This window comes from Prinia subflava, chromosome 3 (genome assembly GCF_021018805.1).
Source record: "Prinia subflava isolate CZ2003 ecotype Zambia chromosome 3, Cam_Psub_1.2, whole genome shotgun sequence".
NCBI classification, from domain to species: Eukaryota; Metazoa; Chordata; class Aves; order Passeriformes; family Cisticolidae; genus Prinia; species Prinia subflava.
In genome coordinates this window covers 39,566,711-39,587,378 of record NC_086249.1, presented here as the reverse complement: position 1 = coordinate 39,587,378, position 20,668 = coordinate 39,566,711, and the positions used below count along the sequence as shown (strand labels likewise).

At 37.4% G+C, this 20,668-nt stretch overlaps 1 protein-coding gene across 4 annotated transcripts in view; it reads right to left on the bottom strand.

Annotated features, from left to right (window-relative positions):
- The window catches only part of PDS5B (PDS5 cohesin associated factor B), a 101,735-nt gene that overhangs the window by 11,086 nt on the left and 69,981 nt on the right, over positions 1 to 20,668 (bottom strand). For all 4 annotated transcript variants that reach the window (XM_063394781.1, XM_063394778.1, XM_063394780.1 and 1 more), the window contains exons 23-30: positions 19,649 to 19,785; positions 15,105 to 15,228; positions 9,359 to 9,563; positions 5,258 to 5,372; positions 4,773 to 4,905; positions 3,838 to 3,957; positions 3,441 to 3,503; positions 1,063 to 1,208 (exon numbers count right to left, since the gene is read on the bottom strand). In XM_063394781.1, coding sequence (XP_063250851.1) covers positions 1,063 to 1,208; positions 3,441 to 3,503; positions 3,838 to 3,957; positions 4,773 to 4,905; positions 5,258 to 5,372; positions 9,359 to 9,563; positions 15,105 to 15,228; positions 19,649 to 19,785 — 1,043 coding nt within the window. The remainder of the gene's footprint in view (positions 1 to 1,062; positions 1,209 to 3,440; positions 3,504 to 3,837; positions 3,958 to 4,772; positions 4,906 to 5,257; positions 5,373 to 9,358; positions 9,564 to 15,104; positions 15,229 to 19,648; positions 19,786 to 20,668) is intronic.

Genomic DNA, 20,668 nt, shown 5'->3' with positions numbered 1-20,668 from the left:
TCACTCCTGTCTCTGCTCTTGATCTTTGGCATCTCCACCCAAAACACTGATCCCTTTAACTTAAATGAACTGAAGAGATCATGAAGATGATAGAACGTGTTAGGCTGTGAGTGCAGAATTTTTTAGAATTTCATCTCAGATTTTGCTGGATATAGAGAAGAATCTGGAGCCAGTAACACAGTGCAGCATGTGAACCCGCATGACTAGTAAGAAATAAGCCTTTCTGCAAACTTTCTAGTGGAGAAATATTTCTTGTAAAACACTGCACTACATTTAAAATTATTACTATATACTAAAAGTTATAGAAGTACCAAATGAGAAGTCATAAATTCAAACATAACATTTTGTAACAGTCTTGAAAGAATGTGAAACAGTAGAAAGAATACAACTAGTGGAGGCTATGCAATGTCTGTCAGTGAAAAAAACAAAACAAATGACAGTGCGACTTAAAAAAAATGAATATAATATACGGTAACTGAGACTTTTAAAGATAGATAACTAGAAGATGACTTATGTAGCATCACAAAACTAATCTAAAATCCAAAACTATTTGTCTGTGAAGTCCAGCAAAGTGCCTGACTCAAGGAGGAAGTCATGCAGGACTGCCACAATGGCCTACCAGTTCTCCCAGGGTGGGATGTGTTTGTGGCATTACAGCCAGGTTCCCAGGGATTGCAGCTGTGTGTGTGCACATGCACACACACACACTTATATGCACGGGGGAGATACATCTATCTACCAGAAATGCACCCCAAAAAACCCCAACCCTGACCTCAAAAAATGAAAACATATGAGGCTTTCCTTTCCTCCTTCAGCCAATTCTGGATGTAATTTGATTCTGGGTTTTTGTTTGTTAGTTTTGGTTGTTTTTTTAAAAAAGAAAAATTATTTCTGGAGTTAGAAAGCCAAATTCATGGTTTCAGTTATACCAATATGGTACTGTAATTTTACTTCAATGTAAGATAAAAGAATTCTGTCTTTTCCTTAGAAAACATTATAGAAGTATTCAAAGTTTCCATTACAAATATTTGAAATATCAAAGATCCTTTGTTGTCTACCAACCTCGCTTTGATCCTTCCTGGAGAGCTTGGATTTGAACTGCTGCTGGCATTGCTTACAGTTTCCATTCGTGAAGATTTGGACTGAGACTGCTTGCCTGCTGACGAAAGAGGCTTATTAACTGCTCCAAGAACATTGGCTGCTTTGGGCTGAAACCAAAAATATATTTCCTTTATTTTAAGCTACACATTCAGATATTATTAACATGTACTATACTTAAAATATTCACAGATTTCACTTTCTGCAATCATTATGTTAATTTTAACACAAAGTGATAAACATTTTCGTAGGAAGGCTACAACAGACACCAGAAGGAAGCTGAGGGAGCTGCAATCAAATATCTAGCTACCACCAAAGCTGGTATTCTTCTCTCTAGCCTGAGGTTCTGTCCTCTTCTCATTGGCAGTGCTGTGTGCTCACCGGACCGTGCAGTCAGGCACTTTGTGTGCCATTTGTTTTCTGCTGATTTATCTGCCTGAACCAGCTCCCTATCTGCATCAGGAAAGCACCTGGCCCAGCGAAGCAGAAACAGCAGCAGGACAACCCTTTGAGCAAAGGGGACATTAAACTGGCAACCACATTAGTTTCAACTGGGAATAAATGAGAATCCCAGAAGCCAAATACTGTGGAAAAGACTCTGATATTTCTTGCACATAGTTAAAAATGTTAGGCTTTCAATAAGTGCCACAATTTCCAGACACTGGTGAGCTTCAGGTTATTAATTTAACTGGATTATCTTTCAGACCTGCTGAACGCCTCCAGCTCATACTAACTTTTGAGAGAGTTCGAAGTGTTCAATTACCCCTAAAGAAAATGCCAAACATCCATGTACAAAAACATTGAATTGAAGACCATTCCCTGCTTTCTCATTATCCATATTCTCCTTCAGTATTAGATTCTAGCTATGTCTGCAGTTTGTGACAGCTACAAAAAGTTCAACGTGCATATCATACCAGCCTTGGGTGTTTCTTTTTCAGAGGCACAGACCATGGAATATGGTTCTGTTTATAATTTTATAGCCAAAGGGAATTTTATGCTTACAAAGATTCATTCTGCACTGAGCACAAAAAAATAATAGCATATGCTTTTGAAAAATAAACCTTGGAGAAATAAATCCAGCTTAACAATTTACACCTATTAGTTTAGAACTTAATCAGTGTATGCTGAAAGAGCTCAAAAGCAAAGAGATTTTCAAATTCACACTGAACTGGACTTTCTGCTAAGGAGGTACTAAGAGGGCCTGCACAAACAGCTCCTCCCTTTCACTCACAGCCTTCCTGCCCTCAGTGTTCCCTGCTTATATCCACTCCACTAACATCCACCCAAACCACTTGCAAAAATAAGACTCCCCAGACCAACTTTCATTTCAGGTTCCTCTCCTGATAGTGAAGAAACTGAAAATTCTGGTGGTCAAATACACCTCTCCTGTTTGTTACAAAGTTTCAAAACAACACAAGAAGAGCTAGAGTACCCAGCACTAGAAATCTAAAATAATATAAAAGTTAGCTTAGAATTCAAAAGAATTTTAATGATGATCTATTCCAATCCATAAAAGTTGACTTTCAATTTCTCAGAAAGAAATCTGCTTCTTTTCCTAGCTTGCATTCCTCCTTCATTATTAAGTTACCAGCTGACAGCTAACGCTTCATTAGGAAAGTTAAGGGTAGATGCTGCAATTTCTTTCTTTCACAAGGAAACAAATTAATGTTTTGTCATCTAGAGCAGGATGCATTAATCCAGATGAAAATCACAGTTTGTCACTTCCTTTACCAGATTTTAGTTTTATCCTAAAGAGTACCTGGGTTTAGTTTTAGTGAAGAAAGAACATTGCCGTTCAGTAGAATGCATATTCTGAAAGAACAAGTTAAAACTGAAGAACAGTCACTTATCTTGTTAGGTACCATAAAATGGTACTCAGCTTTGCCAAAGATTAATTATTATTTGATAAAAAGATTTGATATAAAGATTAATTATTAAATGACTTTTAAACTAATTTCTGTTCAAGTTTTCCATAGCTGCCACTTTGTATGTAACATTGTAGTTTTATACAATCTAAAAAGGTCAACCATTTTGTAAACTTGACAAATATTATGGGTTGTTTTGGGACTCTCTCCTTTTAAAGACAAGCTTTCCTTATTGTTGCCATCACCCAACATAGACAGCAGCAGTCTTTACCCATCTCTTTCTCCACACCTAGAAACAATCTGTTCTCTTAAATGTAGTGTTCCATTAATCACATCCTAGTTTTATTTAAAAAACAAAACAAATCAACAACAACAAAACAAACCACAATGACAACAAACAAAACTGTCACTCCAAAAACAAAGACAAACCAGAACCCAAACACAGCATCAAACCCCAACCCCCCACACCATACCTACCTTTCCAGGGGTGAAAAAAGACTTCATTTCCGGAGGAAGATAATTTTTGGTGTTACTGAAATTCTGTTAAAAAAGGGGGTGGGGACAATTACAACAATAATCAATGCCCAAGAGATAGATAGAGATACATTCTGGAGATTGCACTGAAAGATTTCATTTACATAATTTATGCTTTTGAATTTTTAAACTAGAACAGTAATATGGGAGTAGGAAGGAAGAGAAATTGGTGTGTAAAAATATATAAATAATATTTATGAAAACATATACATACATTCTCAACTACAATATAAGAGTGAGAGGTCTCAAGTTACAAGAAAAATTTAGGAAAAACAACCCTGAATTACTAGCAAATATTTAAACAGACTTATCTCAAGAAAAATTAAATGCCAAAGTATACCTTGTCTGGTTGAGTAAAGTATCTGGCTGGAAGTACAGGGTCTTTAGGGGATTCCAAACTGTATGTTGTACTCTTTGACATAATGATATTCATTGCTACATCACAGACCGTATATAGTTTCTGTAAATAATAAAATTTAAAAACCAAATAACACTTTAGAACGTCATTGAAAATCTTGCCAAAAGACAGTGTATCTTTTGTGCACAGGATCACAAGAAATCACATTTTAAAAGCCATCGTCCCAAACATTTAACACTAGCCTGCATCTCAGTGTCTCTCAGGATACTGAAATACAGATTGTAAAAGCAAAAGCATTTAAGTCTAACATTTGAAGACAGATGGTTTTTATGGTCTTTCTACACTTAGAAGTAGTGCTTCCCTTAGTTTCTAAGACAGAATTAATCAAATGAGCACACACATCCCACCCACTACCCAAAACACAACTCTGTGGGACAAGCAGAAAAGGGACAAATTTGGATATGATGTGATGCTAAAACCACAAAAAAAAAGGCTTTGATACATGTACTACAATACACACCAAAGATGTCTAATGTATTTTTCTTCCTCTATTAAGTCTACTCTTGCACTTTAAAAACGAAATCATAAAAAACACTTTAGTGGATGATTTAAACAGTAAATTTTATAATTTATAACTATTTAAAGTTACTGTATTTAAAGTAATCTTACTGAGACAGAAACAGAGGAACTGAAATCTATTGCGACTCCTTTGCAAATGTGCAAGAAATACTGAAGCACAGGAAAATAACTGCCATCTAAACCACAATAAATATAATCATTACAGTACATAAACTATCTTTTCATACATACAGTTCTGTTGAAAGGCATTTTGAAGTTGGTGTATAAACAAAAAAGCAACTCCTTTCCATTAGCAGGCCAGAATTAAATGCAATTTCCAATCAAAAAGTATCACCTACTTCATTCATTTTTTGATCGTCTGGTCCTTGAGCATCCTTAGTCTGTTTGATATTTTCTACCATTTTTCTGATAAATGCATGACTGTTGTTTTCATTTTTTGCCATTAATATTTCCAGTATGAACCACAAGCACCTACAAGAGAAATGCAGTATCCCACGTGAATCAAAGTACAAAAGAAATTCTTTTAAAAAGCACATTTGAGGACATGATTTAGTCCAGCTTTTACTAGTATTATGAATTTGAACCAGTCTAACTCTGAGAAAACAGTTCTTTTGGAAAAATGAAATGGAAGATGAGCAGAACATGAAGAGTTCCTCTATAAAATATCATAGAAGACTAAAAAAGCATCTATACTATTTCTCTCAGTATTTTGCAGAAGTAAGTGGCATCATTAGGCACACTACACTTTGTAACAGGGTACCACAATGAATTAAAATTTCACTTAGAATAAAGTTAGAAATAACACTGTTAGAAGTGGTCTTACTCTTTAATGTCCTTGAGTTGTTCAATGTCCTGGACTTTGACATAATCTGGGTCATGAGCTAGAAGATGGATAGTGTAAGGAACAACATACTCTGGTAGAAGTGACAACAGTTTCTCTGAAAAGCAGAAGAAAGATGCATCAAAAATTACACAGCAAGAAGCATGCTTTTCTACCAAAGAGGAGGGGGCAAATTTTGAGGTCAGCATGCAGTAAGGTACAAACACATGATTTCTCTATGATGTTCCATTTCATGGCTGATGTGCACATGTTTCATGCGTGCAAGAATTAAGATTTTAAGTATCTCTCACTCAGGGCTGCTTGTTTTCTAGCTACCTTGAGATACAGCTACAGTCACCTCCTACTCCCAATCCTTTCCTCAGTTCAAAGCCTGTATTCTGAAGGGCTTTGAAAATTAGAAGTGAGGATGGATCACAAAATCCACATTGACTGCAAGATGTGAGACCAGCACAACTGCAGGATAAGCTGCTACTATTTCTTTGGACATTGCAGGGTCCAGCCTTGCTGTCAAGAGAACAAACAAAGGCTTTCTGCATGCATTGTGCAGTCAAACTGCCACAATATCTGTTTCAAGAGGAGTAGGAGGTCACATGAAAGCTGTAACAAAGTGGTAGTGCACTGAGTTTGAAAGGCTCAGTCCCACCTAAACAGAGCAGCACAACTCTACCATGACATTCAATGCACTCAAAAAGTTTTCTAGCATTCTCTGAGACTTTTGGAATCCTAAGCAAGATTGCAAGAAAGTCTTTCCTCCATCGTGACAGTCCGAAAGTCAAGTCCCAATTCCCTTGGGGATTCAAAAAGTGAAGGTTATTGTCAAATGCCCTCCCAGAGTTATGATCACAAAATACACTTCCCATAAGGTAACAAATTCCCTGACCCAACCAACACCACACAGCATGAATTCCAGCACCTCAGAGATCATCTCCTAAGGGGCAAGGACAACAGATGGACAAGTTGTACACCAAAAGTAAAAACCCCACATTTTTCAGCAAACATCCACACTGCTCTCTTTAGCCTGGTGCCTGAGTGAAGCTGGAGGACTCACAGCACACCCAAGTTACTAAACCTGTGCCCTCTGCAACAAGCAAGACAATGGTCAAAGGAAGACATCCTGGTATTCCATGTATATTGCTATGGCACAAGCATCGGATCTTTAGTGCTTGTGGCAAATGCAGTATCATAGCATTGATGTGACTTGAATGTACACATGAAGGGAAAGAAGGAAAATTCCCAGCTCTGCTTTTGAAATCATATTTTGCAATAGTAAATGCTTGACCAAGTCTGGAAAATCTTCTTTCAGTAAACTTTTACCTATCCCATATTCAGTTATGAATATGTCCAAACATCTGCAAATCATTATATACACTAATAATATTTCAAAACTATTTAAAAATTCATTAGAACACTAACAGTTTTACCTCCAATATATGTATTCATATGAGATGTGCTTGACAAATATTGTGCACATCAAACAAAACACATCATTATTGCAGATTTTACAAAACTAACAAAATAATTGTCATGCGTATGTCAAGTTCTTAATTGTATCCCTTTCTTAGAGGTCTGTATAAACAGGGGTAATGCACAGCCTACATAAAATATATATAATACATAAAATCACCCAATGTCTTTCTATTTCAAGCCATATTTATGTAATTGAAATTCAGTCTGATTTGCAAAGCAGTTTTTATTGTTTCAACTGACACTGCACTATTAACTTCAAAAACACCCTTTACTTCTTTTCAAGCACTGTCCTGCATTTTAGCCAGGAGCTGTTCACATTACTAAACAAAAAAATAAAGATGTGGCAGGGAAGGAAAAAGCATAATTACAACTTCAGAACACTAGCAAAATTTGCTTGCCTTAGACATGCCAAAGACAAACCAACCCACTATTATTTGTCCTAATTAGCAACTTCAATAGAATGCTCATCAAGAGCTCATAAACTCAGTTTTTTAGTAACTTCCTGCCTTGGGCAATTTCTCATATAACTATAATAATAATTCCAACTGGGTCTGGAAAATAAAATGAACTAGTTTCAGACAAAACAGGAAAAGAACAAATATTGATACATATTATATCTAACCCCTGTCATGACAAAAACAGTAAGAAAAAAAACAGAAAAAAAATTAGAACTTGAATGAAAGAAGGCACTATCTGAAAGGTAGGGTGGCTTTCCTACCAGCACATAAAACTACAATATGCCAAAACCCTTCACAAGAGTCCTTTAAGAGCTTTTAAGAAGACAATTTGTTAAAAAAATTTAACCTTTACTCTTGTAATTTTTCTGCTTGCTGACTTACAAGTAAAAGCCCATCATGAGAACATAAAGATTCCTATGCAGGGCACGTCTCTACCCAGATGAAACTAGTAACAGATACACAATCAAAATAAGTCTCTTCTTGAGTGGCTTCCACTCTGAATAGCATGTAGAGAATTTAAGAGGGCTGAGAATAATTATCCTGCCAGCCTATAAAGGGTCTGTGTGGAAGAAAGGCATTTTACTGTCTGGTACCAGTCCTTAGAAAGGTTTCCTTGGGCAGGGTAAACAGAAATTTACCGTATTTTCAACAAAAGCTGAAATGCCCCCAAAATGTTCAACAGATATCCTCCTCACCTATATTAAGTTTTTGAGACAAAATGTATCACAAAATCACACATTTATAGGTTCAGACAAATAGCTGGAATAATCAGAGATGCACATTGCCAAAGGAGGCACTATCATCATTACCCCCTGAGTTACTGCATGGTCAGCAGGGACAGTGGCACAGGGAGACACACACTTAAATATTGTGTTATTTCCAGAGCTGAGCTTCGGCTGAACTGCTCTAATATGGATATTTTAGGATACAAACAGTTCAAGACTTTATATTTGCTGAAAGTTCAGACTGGTAGATCTGAATGGCATGAAGTTAAGATTGTAGTCCTCAAAAAATCCTGTAGTCTGTATTTAATCCAGATTCTTCATTCATTACAGCATATGTCAAATCAAAGGCATCACTCAATTATTTCAGCAAGAAAAGAATTTATGAGGCCCACTTTGAGGTCCTACTGGATAAAGAAAATCCCATACACCTAGGTTCTTCCTAATTTCTTCCACAGATTTTTGATAGCAACTTTGCAGCATCTATTTTAAACATATGAGAATTCTTATGCTTTCTGTCTATATAACTAAAAAGTTTTCACCTTCCAAGAGGAATAGTCTTAAAATGACTTTGAGATGTTTGTTCAATTTATTTTTTCTTTTTTACATGTTATTGAGTGGCAAAATACCACTTTTTCTTTAACTAATTGATGATACACAGAAGGATTTGTCTGCCGACTTATTCTCTGATCAGAGTCTAAGGGGACTGAGAAAGACTGACATAGCTAATATAAAGTGATTCACAAACACAGAAGGAAGTCAGTTATCTGACAGCATCTCAGAGATCAGATTCATGAAACAGGTCTGGTTTAGGCTAAAAGGATGAAAAAGTGCCCTTCATACTGTATGTGTGTAGCTTTAAGGTAAAAGGACTGATTTAATAAAAGAAAAATAGCTGACATGAGTCCATAATAACTTCCAAAGCGTTCCCACGATCAGACTGCTGGCACTGAGAATAAAGAATGGCATAAACGCATCCTGAAGTGCCAACAAATGCACGAATAACACAAGATGCTACTCAATACAGTATTGCAAGGACAGTCTATTTAGTAGAGCATTTATGTATTAAAGTTACTTATTAGTAATTGCTGAAGTAAAATTAATCACTGTCACTTCACTTAGAACATTATTAACATTATTAAGTTCAAACACATAATTGCCTTAGAAAATTGCTTCTCCTCCAATATATTTAGGCATAAGCATCTGCACAGTTTTTAACAATATTCAAAGACCTCAGCAGTGCCTGTTAAAAAAAAAATCAAAAGAAAATCTGGACAAAAGAAAATCAGAAAATTTTCAGTTTTCAATAGATACCTCCAAATCAAATTACAGTGGTTCTTGTGTATAAAAACAGACAGCTATCAATGCTTTCGGTCTACTCACACTTATATTTGAACTACAGCACTTGTAGCAAAAAGCAACTTCTATTCTCTTACCACTAACTGCTGCGTGTTGCTTCAGATATTCCCTTCTGACATTTATGTTCTTCACAAGGCACTGCCTAGCATGAGCTCTTCTCTCTTTCACGGGATCTTTTGCACACAGTGCACAAATAGCCATATATTCTAGTGGCAGCCGTAGTCTAGAAAGGCCTTTGTGAAGTTTCTGAGCAAATATTTGTCTCACTTGGTAACATTCATCCTATTAAAAAAAAAAAAAAAGCAAAACCAAAAAAGATAACAGTAAACTTTTCTTAAAGCAACATAAACTGTAAAATAAAGCACGGAAGCTCAGGTAAATATGCTGAAATCAATTAGACCTTGAAGCCACTGAAACCAGGAATTGCAAGAATTTTTTTTTTAATGCCAGTACAGAACAATTTAATTGTATTAATTAGCTGAAGCTTTCTTTAAGCTCCGAAGAAGAGCTAAGGTTCAAAAATTGTGCAGGAAGATATCACACTCAGGACCCAAGGCCTAATTTAGCATATTACTAAGGCATGGAGTTACTGAAATTGTTTACAGTTGTGTCACTTGTTTGTAAAACCAAAGTCGAAGATCTGCATGAAAACATTTTAGCCACCAGTAACCACCACCACGTTGATTTTACCGGTATGATTTCACACATTTTCATCAAGACATTAATATTAAAAACTGAATAAAATTCAACAGAATTACCAGATAAGGGGAAACACTGAAGAGAGTACCAAGCATTTCCATTACACTGTGGAAGCCTATGCACTACAATTGACCGTGGATGAGAATTATCTGTGTCTAACAGCTGCCAAACAACACAAAGTAAAACAATATGAAGGCAGCAATTGTAGTTCTACAGTTTATTAAGCAATGTGTTCCCAGAAAAGGCACAAACTTTAATATTTTTTTGGTATAAAAATAACCTACATATACCATTTAATACATGACAAACCATTTACTAACACAGGACAAGGAAGCTTAACAGAAACACGTGTAGAAAAGACTTTGAAGAAAACATAGAAAAGCTTAAGGTAAACAAGATCACCAAAATAGCTTGGTATGTTTAACCTGCCAAAAAAAGGTCAAGAGGAAAGATTTATCTGTAAATATGAAGAAAAAAATGTTAACAAGAAAAAGTAGCTATTTTACTCAAATGACAGCTTTGAAGTCAGAAAGGACTGAAAGAATTTCCAGTTATCAGTCAACTGGAAGTGCAGAGCCAAAACCTTGACACAGGAAACACTGGCTCTGCTAAATTTGCAAATGGCATCAAAAGAGATCATATATTAGATAAAACAATCCTCCCTCTGCCCCCACCAAAAATGAAATTGAGAAGAAACTTTTTTCAATCAAGCCCAATTTTCTCCTTTCTGTGCTTCTGTCCCCTCTGTGGACTGAAAGCCTGAAACACCTGCTGTAGCCAGAGCTGAAATAACCCAAGCCCACAAACCCAAATCATGAGATCTGCTCAACATCTCTTGTCTCCTTACAGCAAATCCACCCCCACAGGAGGCTAAGACAGAGCTCTCTTCTCCTCCTCAGTATCACCCAGGTCTAAAGCCTTTAGGAAGCTCAGGAGAGACTGATGCCTAGTTGGTGTTCCGCAGGGAAACATCTTTGTCTCAGAGGACAAGAGGGGTACAGTTGGTTGTTACTGATGGTATTGTGTGGCCAACAGGAATGACTATAATTTCTTTATCTTTTAATACTAGGAATAACCTTAAATTTGACTCAGTTACACTAGTCACTAAGAAGAAGGGGGACAACACTTAACCAAGGTATGCTATTTCTAACAGCATACATAAACTCCATACATTAATCCGATTTTATATATCTACATCTCTGAATTTAATGCCAATTCATCAAAAGTTCACCATTTAAAAGCATTAAAAAAACACCTATTTGCAAAACATCATGTACCACTCAGACACAGCTCTGATTTATCAATTACAACACCTTGAGTTAACAAAAGAAAACTGAAAAAGCCCTGGGATTTTTTTAAGCAACTGAAACTTATGCAATCTACAAGATTAATTCTAAATACAATTGAATCGCATTTTCAACAGCAAAGCTTATCAGATCTTAAATCTGATCTTAAAGCTTGTTAAACACTGAAGTACTATCCTCAATTACTTTTCACTCTCGTTCAGTATAAAGCTCTGCTGCCATCAAAATTTGTTCTGGAGATCAAAGAAGTCAACTGCTGGTAAGCTTATAAGATTGGCCAATCACATGTGTAACTTATTTTAAAATTACTAAAACTACATGCATTTCATCATCATAAAGCCCTTGTTTTCCAGTGCTATTTTCATACAGCAATTAGTGGCAATATTTAATTATGTGTTCTGCACTCCAATCATTGCACATTACAAAACAGCAGCATCAGGGGGGGAAAAAAAAGTGCCAGCACAGAACCACAGCAGAACCTCTGCAACCCTTGCAGGCTTTAAAAAGTAAGATTGTTCCAGCTGTTTAATCTGTTCTGCCACTTAAAAAAATCTTTGCTGTGAATTAAATAACACAAAAGTAGAGTTGGCATTGATGCCATCTGATTTGTGGCTAGATTTGAAAGTGTTAAAAATAAACAAACATTTAGAGTAATCAGTATCTACCATCAAGAAATGGATACTAATACTAACCACTAAGTATTAACAATATGTGTGCATATGTGCATACGTGCACATGCCAAACCTCAAAAAAAAAAATACAGTACCACTTTTAAATGAAAAACTTATTAAAGCTACTCTGCATCTGAGCATCTCCACTGACAAATTGAAGAAGGCCTCAAAAACATCTCGAAAGGTTATTTGTAAGTATACAAAATCCCATTAGGAGCTGCAGTGGAAATGAGAGGCAGAATTCCTGACCTGACAGACCTTATAATCTAAATTCTAGAAAACAATGTAGAAAGTCACAAAAGGCAAAGAAATATCAATAAATGAAGAGAGAAAAGTGACAAAATGATACAAAATGAACAGATTCTCTTGGAAGCAATGACAAAGCATATGGATATCCACAGGGAGGGGATTAGAGACACACAACATGGTTTTACAAAGGACAAATCGTGCCTGACTGGTCTAACCTTTTACAATCAAGTGAATGTGCAAATGGATAAGGGATAAGCAATTGATGTCACCTACCTGGATTTCTGTAAGGGCTTTGACCCAGGTGTACACAACATTGTTGTCTCTAAATTGGAGTGATATGGGTTTCAGAGATGGACTGCTCAACTGATAAGAAACAGGCTGGATGGCCTTGTCCAAAGGATTGCAGTCAAAAAAAAATCAATGCCCAAATGGAGATCAGTAACAAGTGGTTGCTCAGGGGGGAATACTGGGACCAGCATCATTCATCTTTGTTAATGACACAGATAGGAGGGCTGGTAATATCCCTCAGCAAGCCTGTGGATAACACCAAGCCAAGTGGTGCTGTTGATACACTGGAGGGAAGGGCTGCCATCCAGAGGAACCTTGACACGCTTAAGGACTGGGCCCAGGAGGTTCAAGAGCTCCAAGTGCAAGGTCCTGCACCTGGCTCCAGGCAATGCTCAGCATCTGTACAGGCTGAGGGATGAAGGCATTGAGAGCAGCCCTGCAGAGAAGGACTGGGGTCCCTCGTGTATGAGAAACTGGATGTGAGCTCGCAGCCGAGAAAACCAGCCATGTCCTGGGCTGCATCAGAAGGAGAATGGCCAGCAGGGTCAGAGAGGGGATTCTCGACATCTACTCTGCTCTCATCTGGAGTGCTGTGTCCAGATCCGGAGCAACCGTTTTAAACTGAAAGAGGTGAGGTTTAGACTGGACATACGGAAGAGATATTTTACTGTTGAGGGTGGCAGGACATTGGAACAGGTTGCCCAGAGAACTTGTGGACACCCTATCATTGGAGATGTCCAGGGCCGGGTGGGATGGGGCTTTGAGCAACCTGGACTAATGGAATGTGTCCCTGGACCACGGCAGGAGAGTTTAATGAGATGATATTTATGGGTTCCTTCTGGTCCAAAGTATGATACAATGCTACAGTAAAATGTGATACTAACTGGTTTATAAATGTTGAGAACCCAATAATGGTCTAATTTGAATCTTATCTCTCAAAATTCCCTTTTGAAAATTTAGGAGAAGTAAGCATTAGACAAAAAAGGTGACAATACATGTTAGAATACCTATTAACAGTTAAGACTGTCATAGCTGGAGAATAAGTGATGAAAGCGAGAGACAGCAGAGGGGAAAGAGCTGCATCTTAACATGCTGAAAAGAGTATCAAAACAGTGAAGCAAAATTCTGCTAGGAACTACAAGGCTAACATTTGCAATAAAGAAAGATTTGCCACAGGAAGGAAATGACTGAAGAAATGAACAGATTTTGATCACTTGGTTCTGAAGAAAACAGAACATGCGAACACTAGACTGGCAATGCTAGTTTGGCATGACATTACCCAGCTTGAGTATCCTTTCCGAAGCAGAGACAGAATTTATTTTCATTACATTGAGTGCCTATTTTTCTATTGACTAATTTTGTTCTGAACTGTAAAAATCTTACATTTTGAGACAAGACTAACATTTCTATTCAGTTTTGGAACAGAAAAGCTGATAAGTATCAGACTTTGCTTCGGGTATAAAGACTTTCAGTTATTACCACTGAATTCCTGATGTAGGTTTTGCTAGATTTCATCTGCTTACGTAGTTTAAAGCTTTGTTCCATTTCTCTTGTTTTTCATAGCATTTGGGAACTGAGTAAGGGCTCTTGTTCATAGGAACACAGAAGTTTAAAATCCACATAAACATAGTAAAACAATACATAAGCCCATTAAGGACTGTCTTACGCTGGTACAGGAATTATTTTTCTAGCTAACTGTAACCAGCTCCAAGCAACTTTAGAAACTAAGTAAGATACTCTGTATGAAAGTAAACAATATCCACACAGGAGCCATACTCTGTACTTTGTAACATTAAATGCCCATTTAAAGTCTTTTGCCATTTAAAATGGGTCATAGCTTTTAAAGCTTTAGCTGGACACAGGAATTAAGGTCTAAAATGGAATATCATTATTACTGCAGGTATCTTCTGGACACGATTCCTTCTAGAGGATTTCTTGGCTTCTGGAAAGCCAGAATACCAGCAGCTAAGCTACACAAATAACACCAACAGAAGTCCCTTAATGACCACCTTACTCTTGGGGTATGAATCAATTTCTGTACAATTTGCTAAGTCTACAAGCCAGAAATAGAGAGGGTCTCTACATCTCTACTTACAATTTGAGAGTTATTTCCTTACTATGGGCTCACAGGCAGAAGTTAAGGATGAAAATTCCAGCATCTGCTAAGGAATATCTCCCTGTTTCTTCTATTATTTGAAGGATGCTAATTATTTTTTCAATCTCTGTATTTCAAATATATTCTACCCAAGTATTGAGAAACCAAGATCACTGTTCTTACTACTGTTCAGCATACTTTAAATTATCTCATTTTAGCTTCTAGTAACGTTATAATGCAGCTGTGCTATTACTTAAATACATACTGCATTTCTTAGTTTATCAGTATTCCAACATTTGACTACTCTAAGCATTCTCCCAATGGACAGCCCAGCACTACAGATCCAATTCTCATCCAAAATGAGTTTTCTGGATTACGTAATGGAGAAATAATTTCATGCCAAGGCTGAATATTTTGTATAAAACCAGATTTGCAGAAATATACATAACACAGAGAACAAACAACTATATACTCATACATCTGCTGATAACCCACAACTCCCAATAAATGTCCTTACATTTATGGCTAGTGCACACAGCTGGTATTGTTCCAAGGTGATGATTTCGTGGTAACAAGGTTCTTGTGCCAACTTCACAATAGCATTCCCTGCAGCCAGCCTCAAGCGAGACATATCAGGTTTACTGAAAAACAAGCACATGGATTGTGAAGGTTAATTAATACAAAAAATATGTAGTTATTTGACTTAATTAAATCTAATAAGTTTGCATCACTGAAAAACAAGTACTTAAAAGGAAAGACGTTTCTGTGAGCTTAGCCACCCCCAAGCCATCAGAAGCAATTTCAAACCCAAAGTAATTTTCATGGCACAGTTTACAGCCTATGCCCACTTACCATTACCTGGGTCCCAACCCAGCAATAAAAATTTTCCATCGACTTTCCTACAAGTTCCACATGGGTGTGAAACAGCTCTAGTTGTGCACTGAGCCAGGACAGTCCATGCTGCCCCTCAGAGACCACATCTAGCAGTAAGATACTTCTGTTCAGTTTGCTGGTCCTCCCTCAGCAGGAGAGTCCTGCCAAAGTAGCCAGCCCATTTCTAGTCCCCATAGTTGCCAGAGTTTTCTAGCTCAAAATCCATGCTTCAGGCCAACATAAATTAAGATTAATTAGACACTGTAATACATGACTAAGTGAATTTTATTTTAAGACAATAGCAAAATGTCTTTTGAATGTATCCACTGAAAACTTTGTATATCGGATGTGTGGTAAATTTTCTACAGCACAGAACTATGACATTCTAAACGCCAAAATATTTTTATTAATTTTTCTCTTGGTGAGCAATTAGTTTAAGCAAAAATGCAGATAGTGTTTCAAGAAAATCTCAATTCAACTTCTTATCTAATATCAATACTTTCAGCAACTGCTAATGTCCTCTGATACTAAAATAAGACTTATTCTATGCTTAGAATAGAGTAAAATCAAAATCTTACTGCAAAGACATGCATGATTCAACCTAGATGTTCTACCAGAAATAGAAAATTTGCACAATCTTGAATTTTGTAGGACTTGTTATGACTTATAAAATTAAAAAGAAAGACCTGGAAAGGACAGTTGAGATACTGTTTATTGTTAAAATTCGATATTAAAAAAATACAAGACTGGTGCATTGAACCTACACATGCTAACATCTTGAAGAAATTAGTTGTTGATTTAAAAGCAATTCAAGAAAGTCATCAATCCTACTACTTCAAAGTGTGAAGGATGAACAAAAGAAGGGATTTGTTGTCCAAGTGGGACCTTGCCTTCACCTGACACTCCAGGCTGACCCAAGCTTTGAAGTAAAAAAAAAACCATTCCCTTACAGCATCACTGAAAGGTAGAGTTGTGTAGATTTCAAGAGGCATAGGGGCAGAGTCACTTTTAGGACTGATGAGGGCAATAACACCAAGAAGATTACAACATGACTGATGGCCTCAACAGCATCAAAGGCTTCTGACCCTGCCATTTTCACTTAATTCAATTATCTTTATGAAATTATTAAATATATTTTAAAAGACAAGTGCAAGCCACGAACATTAAAATTGACTCACATAGAATGACTTCATATCAAGTACAGTCTAGAAGTTATGTTCTATACTGAATGGACAATTTTACTCTTTTCAAAGCCTGCTCCAAGTCAGAAGCAGCAGTATCAGGTTTGCACAGAAGGGACACAGTAAGCATTGCCAGAAAGAAGATATGCTTATTGCACTCAATGGGTGAAGAACAAAGGTCAGGAAGTGTCAGCAAGTTCCATGCACAACTAACAGGCCTGAAACATCATCTCCTCTGCTTCAGGTTTTCAGAGTAATTGTTCATGCAGGCAGTATAGCTCACACAGAGACAATGGACTGGCCCTTCTGTCAGTTTGGAGCTTTCCTGAAAAGCAATAGTGAGAATCACAAAATAATTACTACATGTCCTGTCAACAGGGCTCATGCCTCATTCAGGAGTGGGTGCACATTTTCCCTAGTCTTCCTTTTGTCACTTATTTACTTAGAGAAGCTCTTCTGGTTGCCTTTGTCACCTCTCACTAGATTTTATCCCGGTTGAGATTTGATTTCCTAACTGTATTTCAGATGGTGTTCTCTGTATTCCTGCCAGATCTTCCTCCTTCTGTACACCTCATACAACCATAGTTGGGGCCAGAAGGGACTGTTAAAGCTCATCTAGTCCAACCCCCTGCAACAAGCAGGTACTTGGAGGCCTGTCCAACCCAACCTTGAATGTTTCCAGAGATGGGGCAGCTATCACCTCCCTAGGCATCCTGTTTCAGTGTTTCATCACCCTCATCACAAAACACTTTTTTTTCTACAGTTTCCCTTTAAGTACTGACAGGTCACAATAAGGTCTCCCTAGACCCCTCTCTTCTCCAGACTGAACAACTCCAACTCACTCATACTTTCCACATAAAAGTGCTCCAGCCCTCTGATCATTTTTGTGACTCTTCTCTGAATATGCTCCACCAGGTCCATGTGTTTCCTGTGCTGAGAACCCCAGAGCTGGATGCAGTACTTTGGGTAGGATCTCACCAGAGTGAGCTAAAGAGCAGAATCAAATCTCTTGACCTGCTAGCCAAGTTTCTTTTGATGCAGCCCAGGACATGGCTGGCTTTCTGGGATGCATGCACACGTTGGCTCATGTCCACCAGTGTCCCCAAGTACTGCTCTGCAGGGCTGCTCTCAGTCCCTCTTTTTGTGTTTGAATTTTGCCAGGAGTATCTTGCTCATCCAAGTACAGTTTGCAGAAGAATCCATCTGACCTTCTGCTGTAGCCACTCCTGAGCACAGAGAGGTGATTTTTGAATACTAGGCAACTAGATTTCTTAGGCCCCTCTCCCCTCCAGCCTTTATCCAATGGGACCCTACAAGCACTTTCCTGCAGAGACCCAAGACTGTTCTGAAGTCCAGTCCAACCTTGCCTTCAGACCCCCTTCTTGCCTTCAGGATTTTGAACTCCATCATCTTAGGGTCATTACAGCCAAGGCTGCCTTCAGCCTTCCCATCTCCAGTAAGCCTCTCCACGCTGGCATGTATGAGGTCCAGCAGAGAGCCTCTCCTCATTAGGTCCTTTACAAGTTGTGTCAAACAGTTGTCATTGATGCTGGCCTGGATTGTTCTGCACTGCTGTGTTGCTCTTCCAGCAGATATTGGAGAGGTTGAATTTCCCCACGAGGGCCAAAGACTGCACACATGAAGTTGTTTTCAGCTGTTTAAAGGCCTCATCCACTTGCTGTTCCTGGTCAGGGGTCCCACAGCAAACACTCACCACGATCTTACCCAGAGCAGTCTGCTCTTCAATCCTAATCCATAAACTCTCTGTTGGCACAGCACTCATCCCCAGGCAGAGCTCCAGTCTCTGGGGTTGAAGGGTTACCTCAACAGCAACATCACATGTCACTGCAGCTTTCTCCCTAGCCCTCCATTAACTTCATTTAAAAATGGAGAATTGATCACATCTTTATGTGAAGTTTCTACTATTGCTTTTGAGTAGAAAAGGAGTCGGGAAATTACATTTCTAATTCTAGTGCACAGTACAGAATCATCATTCCAAGCATGAAAACACACAGGGTCTACAGAACCCATCTATTCACTAACTACTGCATAAGCCAAACATGTGCTCCAAGTACTTGTGCTGAAAAGCCAAATTACTGCCACTAAACTCCCTGGCAACTGCCATGAACGGTCACATTACAGAACTTAGAACTATGAAACAACTATTTACAAAGAACTTTAGGACAGACTACACAGTTGCTACCAAGATAATATACTAGACAGCTCTCAGGTTTGCAATTTTGCACACACGATATAGGTTCTATCTGCCTAACTACTGCATAACATTAACTCTACCTGAAATTCAGAAACCTTTTTAAACATACTGACACCATCTAACCATATCCTTAATGGCTTTTGTAGACATAAATTTTCAATGTTTGGCAAGCAGTAATAGCTGACAACTTGTCACTTTTCCTACCACAGAGGATTAAGAAGATACCCAGAAAAACAAGCTGTCTCACAGTCACCTAAAAGGTAAATTATTTATTGAGACTTAATCCTGTTTACACATTTCCTTCTTGCTTTCACTTTTAGAGGCCTCAAGGGATTAGCCTGCCTCCAAGCAGAAGTGTCTTGTGTACTAGGTGTTTCCACCTGGTTTATACAACACACTATTACTCTTTATTAGAAAGCCCACCTATTGGCATTTGGCATACACAGCAATTGGTACACCAGGAACAGCAAGCTGCATAAAAAATTAAAACAAATTTTCAGTGGGAAGAAGGAAGTTGCACAGTTTATTCCTGCAATGTGAGTAATGGTCTATTGAAGAGATAAATAAAAGCAAGAATATGAAACCTAAAATTCAGCTGTGTGTACAGTGTTACAAAACTCGAGACTCAGCAAACTTATACAGGAACCAGCCAAGCTTACCATCACATCTTATTTCATAAGATGTACCAATTGTTAAGCAGTCAAACAGAATAGTTTACACAGTACTTTGATTAAAACTCTTTCCCCTTGCTCTATCATCACAGACATGAAAACATTATCATCTGTTACATACCTTATTTTCCCCTGCTCTGTTAAATCTCCATCACTGTGTAATATTGTTGTTAGCAATCTCAGAGTAGAAGTTCCTGACTTGCTGTGGTTATTCTTCATTCCTAGCAACCACCGAACCATCATCTTGATGGCCTGGATCTTAAAAAAAAATTGATACCAAAAAGTCAAATCATATCATCAGCCTCATTTAAAAAATTATCTTAAGTTAATCATATAGTATTTTTCCCCAAGTGCTTTTTGCTGGTACAAACATAAGTCTGTCAGGACTGCAAAAGATCATTTAAATACTGAAAGATAACTAGACATACTCTCACTAGACAGCAACTTTTGACTGAAAGTCTCAAGCATGTATTACAGTAAATAAAAATTATACATTTAGTTAAAATTTGAGCTGCTTTTTCTATAAGCAGTCACATATTTTCTCCTTTGAAAACATTTTCTTAATTGAGCTTACATCCATTAAATACTGTGAAATAGTCTAAACAGTTTATACTTACTAAGAAAATGTTACTGCATCAAAAACCAGAACACATTTTCATCTTTATATATTGCCATAATTCACAAAATATTCTGAGTTGAAAGGGACCCACAAGGATCAACAAGACCAGAGAATGAACCATATGAGGATTGAACCTATGACCTTCACATTAAATTTCTGTGCCCTATATATTCTCTATTTAAATATGTAAAATTGAGTTTAAATTTAAGACACATACTTGAAAAAACACTTAATAGACATCTTGACTGTTAAGAGTAGCAATCTGTACTATGACAATTTACCCTGGTAAAGAATTCTTTTTTTCACAGCTATTTAAAGAAAAGCCTCAAAGTCAATTATTGGGATAACTTGGTTTTGCCAATGGAAACACCAAGTGTTTTGAGGCAAGCTTCTGCCAGTGTGCAGAATCAAAAAACTATCATGAAACACTGAATAACTTCACATTTCTTTAGTGAAAATAAAACATCAATTTGGAGATAAAGTTTGTTTTAGTATTTGAATCCTTTTATCCTTTCATTTTCC